At 55.9% G+C, this 12948-nt stretch overlaps 2 protein-coding genes across 18 annotated transcripts in view; one reads left to right on the top strand and one right to left on the bottom strand.

Moving 5' to 3' along the window:
• Positions 1 to 462: 462 nt before the first annotated feature.
• On the top strand, positions 463 to 6068 carry Large2 (LARGE xylosyl- and glucuronyltransferase 2). The gene is made up of 13 exons (XM_071617100.1): positions 463 to 750; positions 1027 to 1109; positions 1379 to 1496; positions 1723 to 1900; positions 2031 to 2135; positions 3170 to 3282; positions 3350 to 3475; positions 3570 to 3725; positions 3818 to 3978; positions 4380 to 4658; positions 4979 to 5128; positions 5220 to 5415; positions 5598 to 6068. The coding sequence occupies exons 1-13, from the start codon at positions 463 to 465 to the stop codon at positions 5805 to 5807; spliced, it is 2163 nt and encodes a 720-aa protein (XP_071473201.1). The 3' UTR covers positions 5808 to 6068.
• Positions 6069 to 6332: 264 nt separating this feature from the next.
• Phf21a (PHD finger protein 21A) overlaps positions 6333 to 12948 on the bottom strand; it is a 192192-nt gene continuing 185576 nt past the window's right edge. For all 17 annotated transcript variants that reach the window (XM_071616273.1, XM_071616274.1, XM_071616276.1 and 14 more), the window contains 3 exons: positions 12517 to 12592; positions 12078 to 12181; positions 6333 to 11036 (listed from right to left, as the gene is read on the bottom strand). In XM_071616273.1, the coding sequence (XP_071472374.1) occupies positions 10779 to 11036; positions 12078 to 12181; positions 12517 to 12592 (438 nt within the window). In that variant the 3' untranslated portion in view covers positions 6333 to 10778. The remainder of the gene's footprint in view (positions 11037 to 12077; positions 12182 to 12516; positions 12593 to 12948) is intronic.

The raw sequence follows: 12948 nt of genomic DNA, 5'->3' as shown, positions 1-12948 counted from the left end.
CGAGGGGGATGGGCTCAGAGCAGGTAGCGAGAACTGGGCCTTCCTGACCCCACTCGCTCCAGCACTCCCCGCCGCTGGTAGAAAACTCTGCCCAGAAAGGGGGTTCCCAGTTCTAGCGGGCTGGGGGGCCATCGGGTGGCGGGACAGGGCGGGGCCAGGCCCTGGGGGTCTCCCCGCCCCTTCGAGCTCAGCCAAGCGGAGGTGAAACCTGAACCCAGGTTGGGGGCGGGGCTGGCCCGCGCCTCTCCCCCCTTCCCCGCACCCGGCCGGCCGCTGGAAGAGCTGGGCCGGGCTCCGGAGCCGCTGGAGCAGGTGAGGGCGGCGACTCCGCGCGGGAAGGACAGCCGGGCGCCCGTCGGGCCCCGCAGCGCAGTCCTGACCCTCCTCTCCTCGGTCCGCAGAGCCCGCAATGGAGCCGGCAGCCCGGGGTCGCTCCCCGCCCTGAGCACCCCGCACCAGGCCATGCTGCCCCGAGGGCGCCCCCGGGCGCTGGGGGCCGCCGCGCTGCTGCTGCTGCTGCTCCTCCTGATCGGGTTCTTTCTCTTGGGCGGGGACCCGGAGTGTGAGCGCCTCGAACCAGACGGGAGAGCTGGGGACCTGGGGTGCCCCCGATGCCCGCTCACGCCACGTGTCCCCTCAGACGGGAGGCTGCGGGGAGCTTCTGCCCTCCATGGAGACCCGCTGGCGGGCCATTGGGACCACAACCGCTCGGCCTGCGACCCGTGGCCGCAGCTGCCGCCCAAGTGCGAGGTAGGTGCCCTCGGCCTCTGGGGTTGTGACCCAAGGGGCCCCGCGCCCCGAAGGACCAGCTGGATACCTGTGGAGGAAATGACACCTGGCACTGACCAGCCAGCTGAGGGAGCCTCCAGTGCACATGTCCTCTGCTCCTGGCCTCAGTTTCCCCACTTGTGAAATACAGGGGCTGTTTGGCCGCACACCGTTCCCAAGCTCTGATGCCAGGTTGGGCTATGCCCATCAGTGGAAGCGGGGGACTCCTTATGTATGACCTGAGTGTCCCCTCCCCAGCTCTTGCACGTGGCCATCGTGTGTGCCGGACATAACTCTAGCCGAGAGGTCATCACCCTGGTGAAGTCCTTGCTCTTCTACAGGTACAGCCAGGTGTCCTTGGAGGAGGGTCAGGAGTGGGAAAGGGGAGAAAATCTCAGCAAGTCACTGGTCTTTGGGCTTCAGCTACCTCCTCTGTGGCAGGGGGATGGCATCCCCTCCTCCCGCAGGGATGGCTGCTGACTGTCCTGAGCAGGCCGTGGAAAGCCCTTTGCTCCAGGCGGAGCTACCATCTCTGAGCTCCTGGAGGTGAGGGTCGCCCCATTTTGTTTCTCCTGGGGCTTCTCAGGACTTCTCTCTGTTGATCCTGAAGGAAAAATCCACTGCACCTCCACCTGGTGACTGATGCTGTGGCCAGAAACATCCTGGAGACGCTCTTCCGCACATGGATGGTGCCTGCTCTTGGGGTCAGCTTCTACCATGCCGACCAGCTCAAGGCAGGAATCCCGCCCCCTCCTGCCCATCAGAGTCCACACTGCTCCTTACTCCCACCGCTTGGTGATATGGGGGAGGAGAGTCCCTGTCCCCTGTCTCATCACACCTACTGAAGTTCACATCCCTCTCTTTTTTGAGGTCCTCTTCTTCCCACTGTGTCACTGACTATGTTCGGGCACCCATGGCCTCCTTCTCTGCCAGCTCATGCCCTGCCCTTCCCACCTACAGCCACAGATCTCCTGGATCCCCAACAAGCACTACTCCGGCCTCTATGGGCTAATGAAGCTAGTGCTGCCCGGTATCCTGCCCCCTGGCCTGGCCCGAGTCATTGTCCTGGACACAGATGTCACCTTCGCCTCCGACATCGCAGAACTCTGGGCGCTCTTTGCTCACTTTTCTGGTGAGAGGCCTGGGCCCTAGCCCTTCCTTGCCAGCCCCTTCCCTGGCTTGCCCAGGCCCCCCTGTGGTCTAGCCCAGAGCCCAGGTCCTCGGGCAGTCTTGGGCAGTTCCCTCATGCCCTCCCCTCCCAGACAAGCAGGTGATCGGGCTCGTGGAGAACCAGAGTGACTGGTACCTGGGCAACCTCTGGAAGAACCACAGGCCCTGGCCTGCCTTGGGCCGGGGATTTAACACAGGTGGGGATAGTGGTCGGGGAGGCAGGAGGGGTGGGCTGCTGGGCCCCAGGGGCTGGGCAGGGCACAGAAAGCTAGGAAGCCCCCAGGAAGAATAGTGCTATGGAAAACCCACTGGATGAAGAGCTGAAAACAGTTTGACGTCGGCTTCCCATGCTGGGTGACTGCGGCCAGCTCTCCTGGTCCCTCTTTTTACTCATTCATAAAATGGAAAAAGTGTGAATAGCTCTGGCATCACTAAGTGTTAGATGGTGGCTGCGGGGTGCTCGGCAAGCTGTGTGGTATTCAGTACCTCCGCTCTGTCCCCAGAGGACTGGTGATTGACAGCTCAAGATTACATCTGAACTATCAAAAAACACAGTCCTGCATTAACAATGGGGATACATTCTGAGAAATGGGTTGCTAGGCAATTTTGTTGTTGCACAAACATCCCAGAGTGTACTTGCACAAATCTAGGTGGAATGGCCTATACACCCAGGCTGGGGGATGTGGTCCTGTGTTCCTAGGCAGCACACCTGTGCAGTGTGTAACTTGTGCTGAATGCTGCAGGCAGCTGTGACACAGTGGTGAGTGCTTGTGTCTTAACATAGAAAAAGTACAGTAAAAATGCCAGGCAACAGTAACTTTTCAGTTTCAAATCCTTTTTTTTTTTTCTTTTTGGTACCAGGTATTGAACCCAGGTGCACTTAACCACTGAGCCACATCCCCAGCCCTTTTTATATTTTATTTAGAGACAGGGTCTTGCTAAGTTGCTTAGGTTCTTACTAAGTTGCTGAGGCTGGCCTTGAACTTGTGATCCTCCTGCCTCAGCCTCCTAGGCCTCTGGGATTACAGGGGTGCACCACCACACCCAGCCACCCCCAAATAATCTTGGGGAGAGGGACCCCTTGAATATGCCATCTGTCATTGACTATAATGTTATGCAGCACAGGATTATATCCATAAAAAAAAAAATCAGCATTCAGTTGGTACCTTCACAACCCCTACCCCCCAGGAACTTGTCCCTGGTGGGCATGACAGCCTCTCCCCATTGGCAGGTGTGATCCTGCTGTGGCTAGACCGGCTTCGGCAAGTGGGCTGGGAGCAGATGTGGAAGCTGACAGCTCAGCGGGAGCTCCTCACCCTGGCTGCTACCTCCCTGGCTGACCAGGTCTGGGAGAACCTTTGGGTGGGTGGGGCGGGCAGGGGGCTGAGGTGTGATGGCTGTCTCTGCCCAGGACATCTTCAATGCTGTCATCAAGGAGCACCCGGAGCTGGTGCAGCCCCTGCCCTGCGTCTGGAACGTGCAGCTGTCTGACCACACGCGGGCAGAGCACTGCTACTCTGAGGCGGCTGACCTCAAGGCGAGTGGTGCAGGGGGCTAATGGAGGTGGGGGACCAGGACGGGACTCCTGTATCCTGCCCTCATCCCCCTGCTCATACCCTCCTGGGTCTTAGGTGATACACTGGAACTCGCCAAAGAAGGTGAGGGTGAAGAACAAGCACGCGGGATTCTTCCGCAACTTCTACCTGACCTTCTTGGGGTACGATGGGAACCTGCTGCGGAGAGAGCTCTTTGGGTGCCCCAGCCAGACCCTTCCTGAGGCTGAGCAGGTTAGAGGGAGCCACCCTCCCTGCCCTGGGGGAGGCCCGTCCCTTCCTGTTCTGGTGGATCCCAGCCTTGGCCCTTTTCTCTGCCTGCTCAGTTGCAGCGGGCCCTGGCACAGCTCGACGAGGAGGACGCCTGCTTTGAGTTCCGGCAGCAGCAGCTGACCGTGCACCGTGTGCACATCACCTTCCTGCCCCATAAACCACCACCTCCCCGGCCACACGACATCACCCTGGTGGCCCAGCTCTCCATGGACCGGTGAGGGTGCTGAAGGCAGCCCCAGGGAGTGCTTCCTGGCTGGGCCTGGGGGTTTCAGAGAGGCAGCTTTGAGTGGGTGGCAGTGAGCTGCCTGTCCCTGGACCAGGGGGTCCAGCAGTTGGCGACTCTGGTTCTGGTGGAAGGAGCTTGAGCTTCAGGTGCCTAGAACTGCCGCTTGGCAGGGTGGGATCATGGGCAGGTCCGGGTATCTCAGTTCCTTAGCTACGTTTTCTCATTTGTTAAATGAAGAAGTGCCGCTTGCGGGGTAGTCGTGAAGATGAAATAGGACTGGCTCAAATTGGAAGTGGGGGGAGGAGGTGTCCACAGCAGCTCACTTTGGGGAGGTTTTCCAGGCCTCCCTGGGCCTCTGTGCAAGAGGCTGACCTCCCGCCTCACCCCAGGCTGCAGATGCTGGAAGCACTGTGCAGGCACTGGCCGGGCCCCATGAGCCTGGCCTTGTACCTGACGGATGCAGAGGCCCAGCAGTTCCTGCATTTCGTCGAGGCCTCGCCCGTGCTCTCTGCCCGGCAGGACGTGGCTTACCATGTGGTGTACCGTGAGGGTCCTCTCTACCCTGTGAACCAGCTCCGCAATGTGGCCTTAGCCCAGGCCCTCACGCCTTACGTCTTCCTCAGTGACATTGACTTCTTGCCTGCCTACTCTCTTTACGACTACCTCAGGTGAGCCCAGAGGTTATGAGGAACTGCATTTAGGATGGATATTGCCAGGGTTGGGATCTCTGTAGAACTCCAGGCCGTGTCCTGTTCCTTTCTGGTCTCAGTGTGCTCTGCACAATGGGGTTTGTATTAGGGTGTGTCTCTGGGCTGCCATTAGAGTCAGGGAGGCTGGGACTTCTTCAAACAGAAGTCACTCTGTGTCTACTGGGGGCTCCAAGGTTAGCTGTCCTTTGAAAGGCGGGTCCTGTGGCTGAGCTTTAAGTTCTCTGAGCCCGCTCCTCCAGGGAGAGGCCCTTCCCTGCCTTCATGGGTGCTCCTCCTAGGGCCTCCATTGAGCAGCTGGAGCTGGGCAGCCGGCGGAAGGCAGCTCTGGTGGTGCCGGCGTTTGAGACCCTGCGCTACCGCTTCACCTTCCCCAGTTCCAAGGCGGAGTTGCTGGCCTTGCTGGACTCTGGCTCGCTCTACACCTTCAGGTAGTCAGGCTGCTGCTCTGCTCAGCTGTGCCCACCCTGCACCAACGAGCTCCTAGCCTCAGCCTGGCCCCTGCCTGATCCCACTGCACAGGTACCACGAGTGGCCCCAGGGGCACGCGCCCACGGACTATGCCCGCTGGCGGGAGGCTCAGGCGCCATACCGGGTGCAATGGGCAGCTGACTATGAGCCCTATGTGGTGGTGCCACGTGACTGTCCGCGCTATGACCCTCGCTTTGTGGGCTTTGGCTGGAACAAGGTGGCCCACATCGTGGAGCTGGATGCGCAGGTGAGGAGGGTGCCTTGCTGCCTCCAGTTTCCATCTGAACAGGTCCACTCTAGCGCCTCTGCCTGGCGGCTGCCCTTTGGTCCCCTTCGGTCCCTGCCTCAGTTCTTAGGGGCTGCCTTGTAAGCCTTTCCCCAGAGCTGCAGGCTCCCGCCCAGCCTGCCCCTCACCCTCACCTACTGCAGGAATTTGAGCTCCTGGTGCTGCCCGAGGCCTTCACCATCCACCTGCCCCACGCACCGAGCCTCGACATCTCCCGCTTCCGCTCCAGCTCCACCTATCGCGACTGCCTCCAGGCCCTCAAGGAGGAGTTCCATCAGGACTTGTCGCGCCGCTATGGGGCTGCAGCCCTCAAATACCTCACTGCCCTGCAGCAGCCGCGAAGCCCAGCCTGAGCCGCCTGGGCTGGGCCTGCTGGGCGCTCGCCTAAGCACTCACACACTCTGAAGACACCAGGGATGCTGCCACTCTGCCCCCAGCTGCCCTCCCACCGTCTCTGCTATTTAAATTATTTAAGGACTCTGTGGGCGTGGCTCGGGTGGAACGCTGCTGATCCTGGGTGCCTCCCCTGCCTGCCTTTGCCCCAGCTGGTTTGGGGCTGGCTCCCCTGCCCTCAATTGTACATCACTTTTTCATAAGTAAAGTTTGAAAAGGTTCTTTTCATGTTCCTTTTGATTTGGGGGATCAAGGGCTCTCCAGGGTCTGAGGGCATCCGTGGACAAGGGGGTGCTCCCTGGGTACTGTCACAGCATGGCCAGAGAGGCCTGGGGCGGGCAGCAGTGCAGCTGGGTCCCACCCAGGCAGTGAGAGTTCCCGGGAGGGCAGAGGCTGGAATTTGAGTGGGTCTTGAGTTTGTGAGCCCTGCCCTTCCTTTACAAGCCACCCTTCCCCAGCCCAAACCCAATACCATGAGGCCGAGAGACTTTATTTGGCTTTATTTAGTAAAATGTTAAAATAAATAAATACAAATTGATCAGCTGCTCTGTTTCCCCCCACCCCCTCAAAACAAAAATCAAACAAACAAAAACAAAAACTTTGAAGCACAAAACTCCAAATACAAGTTCTACCAAGACTGAAATCACAAAGGGCATGGACAAGAGACAGGATTGGGGTCTGGCTGGCTCTCCTCTTGGCGCGCGCTTGCTGACCTCTGGCCTGTCTGTCCCGCCCTGCCTGACTGCAGCTCACACTGGGGTGAGAGGCGGGGAGGCTGGAGAGAGGCATAGGGCTCAACAGCTGTGTGGGGTGGGGGTCCTCAGGGAGGAAGAGCCTTGGGAGAGGGGGTGCCAAGTGGAGTTTGTGAGCCCTGCCCTTCCTTTACAAGCCTGGCTCTCTGGTGGGGTAACCCCAGCTTCCTCCCCTTCCCCTGGTGGGAGGGCCCGTGGAGTCTTCCCAGGGGCCACCACTCCCTTCCTGGAGAGGAGCTGACAGGGGCACAGGGGGTAAGCCCGTGGGAATGGGGCTCCTGTTTCCTGCCAAGGGTGCTGGCTGAGGGGTGGGGTGCGGTCCAGTCACTTACACAGCCTTGCTGCCTCCATCCACAGAAGCCATGGGAGTGGAGAACCTAGGACCTGGAAAATGTGCCCTGGCCCTATCCATCCTGGCACCCCAGGAGCCTTCTGCCCCTGGGTGAAAGTCTCCTGAATTCAGCCCTTTAGATAAATAAGGACCACACCCAAGGAGGGAGAGAAGGTAAGAGACCACTTAAAGAGTGTGTGAGCAGCGGCCTTAGTGATGAGAGCGCCCAAAGGGGCTCCGATGGCCCGAGAGAGGAAGCATCAGGGGTGGCGCAGAGGCAGCTAGCTGACCGTGTGGAGACTGAGGCGTCTGGCAAGATGGCACTCTGGGGAGGCGCTGTGTGCCAAGTGCACCAGTTCATACTACCTCCTGCCTGGGCCAAGCAGCAGCAGGGAGAGGGGCAGGCCTGCAGGGAACTGGGCACCCAGAAGGTGCCCTCTGCAGGTGCCCTGGGCACATCACAGGCTCCAGAGACAACCCTCACACAGGCACGGCCCTCCCAGGGCCCGTCCCTAGCTGAGTCCTCTGGTCAGGCACCACCAGCAGCTTGTCCCAAAGGGCCTGATAAGGAAGAACTTGGGGCTGGATGAGCTCACCAAGGCCAGACAAGACCCAGCAGGCTTCAGAAAGCAAAAGGACCTGCAGGCGCCAAGAATGCAAAAGGTGGGGAAGCAGCAGCACGACCTCACTGCCTCCAGGACTGCGGCTGGTCAGGGACAGGAAACCCCAGGCCAGAGCCCTCTGATGTGACTGTAAAGCTAGCTGGGCACTATGTGGATGTCAGAGCAGCTAAATCCTGGGCCAGGAGAAGCAGAGGAAGGAGGAGGAGGCAGAGCAGCTCAGATGGGGCTGGTATGTCCCAGGTGGTCACAGGCACCTCTGTCTGGGGGCCAGAGAGTAGTTCTTTCCTTGGCATGACTCTGAAGACCGAGTGACCAGACCCTTTCAGTTCAGCAGCATTTGGGAGTTTGAGACCAGAATGGAGGCTGTGGCAGGTTGCGATCTGGACTACACAGCTGACCCACTGAACTCCAGGAAAAAGCCACCTCCCAGCTTTAAGGTGAGGTCAGAAGGCAGGCGACACTGATCACAGCAGCAGGCAAAACACTGGTCAGTTCTTGGCCTGGCCCCTTGGCCTGTGATTCCTCAGGCAGCTCTCCTCAAAGCAAAGTTGATGACTTCCCAAGTGCTTTCCACAAAAGGAAATGGGCCTAGACAAGTCGAGGCAGGGCGGATAGCCTACCGCTAGTCTCTGATCCTCCGCCAAGGATTCCTCCAACTAGTCCAGGCAGCTTCAAAGCTCCCTGACTAGACATAGCACCTTGGTTTCTGCATGAAAAGGGGGCTCTTCTCTGTTTCCCTCAACCAACCTGGCAGCCAAGGCCTGACCCTGAGACCTTGCAGTTGGACAGTTTCCTCTCCTGACACCCTGGAAAGATGAATGAAGTGGCTGGTATGGATGAGACTCAAATTCACTCTAAGAAGCATCTCTTCTCTGCTGCCCTTGCTTTCAGGATCTAACTCTGTCTCTCTGGGCCCAGCTAGGTGAGGGAGAAGTGAAAAGGGCCTTTTCTGCCACTCCTAGATTCCAGCATCACAAGGTCTGGGGTGGGCTCAGAAGAGACTGTTGCAGGGTCAGGGCAGAGCCTCTGCCTCTGTCCCTTCAGCTTGGGACACACCAGACACAAAGGTCTTCAGAAAAAGCATGCATACACAATTTCTCACCGGCATGATGAGAGAGATGATCTCAGAGTCTTTCAGAGAGCTGGTTTTCCAAGAGAGAGGACACAACAGGCCAAGCAAAGTGAGCACAGCGATTCTAGTCCAGGGTCACCCAGGAGGCTTGTGGGTGGGGGGAGTGGAGCAAACTGTCTGGTGCCTGGAGCCAGCAGGCAGAGGAAGTGGCTGGAGCTTCAGACCTCTCTTCAAAAGCAAGACAGACTTGAAGGCCATCGGGCTCTGTCTCAGAGACACATGCTCCCACAAGACATCTCCCTCCTCCTTTGTTCTCTCTAAGCACCAAGGGCTGATGCAGCCAGCCTGCACCCCTGTACCCTTCCTGAGGCCAGGGTACAGGGGTACCAAGGAGCCTCAATGGCTTTCCCCTCAGAGGTGCCCCCCAGGCACTCGTAATGCTGGTGGCTGAAAGACTGAGAGCAGCACCAAAGGAAGAGGTCTTATTAGGCACCAGCCTGTGCTCTAGCGAAATCCGAGGAGACCATGGGAAGGGCCTACACCATGCACACTCCATCTGGGCTTCAGAAACAGGAGACAAGACTCTGCACCAGGAAGAGAGGACAGTCTTTTCTGAGAAGGGGAAGGGGGTGGGGAAAGCCCCACCCAGCCCTTCATGGAGACTGGCCACCAGTCTAGAGACACAAACATAGCAAAATGTCATAATGATCAGCAGGTTCTGTGCTAAAAAATTATAACTACACGGCGTTTCTCCAGTTCTGACACCTTTTTAATAGAAATCACTGTTTTTAGGAAACAAATAGCACTTTTGTAATTTTTTTTACAATGTTTCTTACCTTGATCTTAATTTAAGTAACACTAGGAAGACCTCAATATCTTTTATTTTCCTTTTTAATTTAAAAAAAAAAGTTGTTGTTGTTGTTTTCCCCAGATACAAAGATTTTTGCCCTTGCATAAAAAAACAGTGCCCGAACGATGACACAAGGACTCACACAGACTCACAGGACCTCACCGACACTATGGTTCCTATTCTACCATGCAAGGTCTCGACTACCCTTAATTGGACTGTCAGCCTGAAAAACAGCTTTTCTATTCCTTATTTTAGTTTTTGTTACAAAAAAAGTAAAATAAACAACAAAATAAAACTTTGTTTAAAGGAAAAAAAGAACAAAAATAAAAAAAAAATTAAAAAAAAAAGAGGAAAGAAATGTCTCCATTCGATTCTCACACCTGGGTCGCGTGCTGCTTCACTCAGGATCTGCTCTTCTCATAAATATAGAAAAGGGATGGAGCTTGTTTTCAAGTAAAATCACTGATTCACCTTTTTTTCTTTGCTGGACCACACACACACCCTTCTTCCCTGCCTCGGGCAAGGTCAGCATGCCCCTGGCTGGGCTTGCCTTGGTCTCCAGAGGGACTGAGGGGGTCGCCCGTGGGATGTGGATGCACCAGACAGGGAGGAGGGAGTGGGGGTGGGGAGCGCAGGAGCGGGCTGGGAGGGGAGCCAGTGGCTGCTGGGCGTCCGTGCGTCTCTCCTTCACTAGCCCCCCAGACAATGTTAAATACTGCTAATCTGATATACTTTCCCACCCCTTGCTCCCTCCCGGCCCCTCCCCCTTCCCTTCTCTGGGCACTGGGTTGATTAAATCTCGATTTCCATTTTTTTGGTTTGATAGTAGTGAAAGTTTAGAAACAGGAAAGCCCACACACTCTTTGGACTTGTCTTCTCTACCTAGACAAACGGCTCGGCAAATAAGGATCTGAAACCTGCTCTCCTCCCTCCGCCCATCCCTGCTCCCCACCCAACAAAACAAAAACAAACCCATCGTGGCTGTGGAGGCTGCTGCAGGCACACACTGGTGTATAATAGAGAGAGTAAATATATTATTTCACTTGGCATGGTGCTGGCAAAGAACCTCCAGCTGGCACTATTTCATGTAACGTGGTCCAATCTTCGCGTGTACACACAGAATAAGAAGGATCAATTGGCAAACTCGGGTGCCACCTGGCACAAGCATCTTCCCTCTCTCTGGAACCAAAGAACCAAAAGAATCCTGTACTTTCCAGAAGAAATCCGGCTTTGCTTTTCTAGAGTCTTCAGTGTTGTTTTTCTCCTTGCCGCCGGGATCCCGTGGCTTCTCGTGAGGGCTCTGTTATTTAGTCTCTTCCCCCTGGCTACAGTTCGCTGTGCAGCTCTGGGAGGAGGGGGAAGGGGCCGGTGTGGAGGTGGTGGCGCTGGCAGGGGGGGTGCAGTCCGGGCCATTGGAGATGGCCCCCACAGCGGCCTCAGAGTCCACAGGTCTGGAGAGGTCGATGCCGTGGATGAGGCGGATCAGCTGTTTTACCTTCTCCAGGGAGCTGTGCATCTCCTTCTGCCGGGCGAGGATGGCGTTCTTCATTTCCATGCATTTCTGCAGCAAATGAGAACAGGGGGCACTGAGCATCTTGCTTTTCTAAGGGGTCTAGAAGCCCCAGAAGGGGGAAGCCTGCCCAATAAAAGAACCCCTGGGACTGTTGTGTAGCCCCTAGAACTTGTTCTGTTCTACCTGGTGTGGGCAGCGGCTGCCTATGGAGAGGCGGGCGAGAGGTGGACAGGCGAGTGGGCTGAATGCCAGCATCCACTCGATAGGAGCCTTAACTAGACTTCACTCCCACCATGACACTATGAAATCAAAGTCATAAAAAAATTTCCCACAGCTGCTGTAAAGCTGGCCTGGGCAGGTGTTGGTGGCCTTTGTCATGCTGAGGGTGGCCTTCAGGACCGGGTTGAGCTCTCTAGGGTAGAAAACAAGACAGTGTTGTGTGGTTCACGTAGAGGGCCTATGGAGCATTGCCTGGTCAGTAAGAGTTTAGAGACACACTGGTGCTGTTTAGGCGCACCCGAGGCCCAAGGACTAGGACCATTAGGACTCCTCCTTGCGTACTTAGGGACTTGTAGTCTTTCTCCCTTTAGTCCTTGGCCTTCCCCAATGCTGGCTTCTGCTGTAGGCAGGGAAAGAGGTATTGAACCTGACGCCACAGGTAGGTACTGTGGTATGAATGGTGTGGAAGAGGGAGTGAGTGAAGGGCCAGCTGAGGTGACCAGCAGGAGTCACATGGAGGGTCAGGTGAGGCTCTACCCTCCTTCCCCTCACTGTCAGAAGCATGCAGGGTGGTGGCGCTACTGTCATAGTTGCTGCTACTTATTCCTTCAGCATGGAGACTGAAAAATCCTCGCAGGTTAAAATTCAAGAGGACGCTCCAGGGCCAGGCTGGGCACCGCACGCCAGCTGGCCGCCCAGGCCCAGGGCTGAGCTCTAACTGGAAGACCAGCTTCACTTCACACCTGCAGAGTTAATCACGTTAACAAACGGAAGGACCTGAACCAGCCCTTGGGTCCAAGTGTCCTGTCAGGTACACGGAAGGGTCCACACCTGTGCATCTGAGTCACTGCCGGCAGGAGGGGGACTTACACTTATAGAATTGCTGAGTTGTTTCACCTTCTGCTCTAATTGTTCTCGTTCTTGTTTTAAATCTGAACTCCATTTAAGTAATTTCTGTTTCTCTTCTTCTTTAGCTGAGAAAAATATAAATAGAAACAATGAACACTTTATAATAATGAACTCTTTGAAAAGGCCACTGGGCTCAGAGCTTGCTGAAGAAGATATTTTCCCCAAAGTGCCCCCTAGTCTCACAGCTAGAGCACACTACCTGCCCACCTGGACTTTTCCTTGTTCTACGTCCAGGAAGGCTAAGAAGGTTGTCTGTGGCATCATACTTTGCACTTTCCACTTCATTTAATAAAAGGTTTTCATATTTAATTTTACTTGAGAAAACAAACAAAAAGTACTGCCTCCCACCTTCTTTAAAGAAGGTGGGCCTTACCAAACAAGGAGTATGAGTAAACTTTACCTGCTTTGTAGGCAATATAGGAATGGACAATTGCTAAAGTTCCAGGCCACGGAATTGCTTCTTCCTTCTTCAGCATCTGAAAAGAATTTAAGAGTCTTACCTTGAGAAGGAGACAGAAATACACATCCTCCAGGTAAACGCACACAATAGGGTCTGTGGCTACTGGCAGACAAAATCCAGGAAGGATTTACAGAAGCACTGTTGCAAAACCCTGGTCTAGAGTTTCTGGACTATGAAGTTCCGAAGTTAGCTTTGCAGAATGAGGCTTGAAGGTGGCAAGAGCCAACATACATGCGCCTAGGCTTTAGGAGGAGGCTGGCACTTGGCTGAGCATTCTTTTCACATGAGCCAAAATGATCCCACCCCACTCTCAACAGCTGGGACACCAGCATAAAAGCTGTTCATGAGCATGGCAGCCGTCAAGGGGGTTTG

The sequence above is a fragment of the Marmota flaviventris genome, chromosome 9 (genome assembly GCF_047511675.1).
Source record: "Marmota flaviventris isolate mMarFla1 chromosome 9, mMarFla1.hap1, whole genome shotgun sequence".
NCBI lineage: Eukaryota > Metazoa > Chordata > Mammalia > Rodentia > Sciuridae > Marmota > Marmota flaviventris.
Note: the sequence above shows the minus strand (reverse complement) of the source record. Positions and strands in the feature narration are given on the sequence as shown.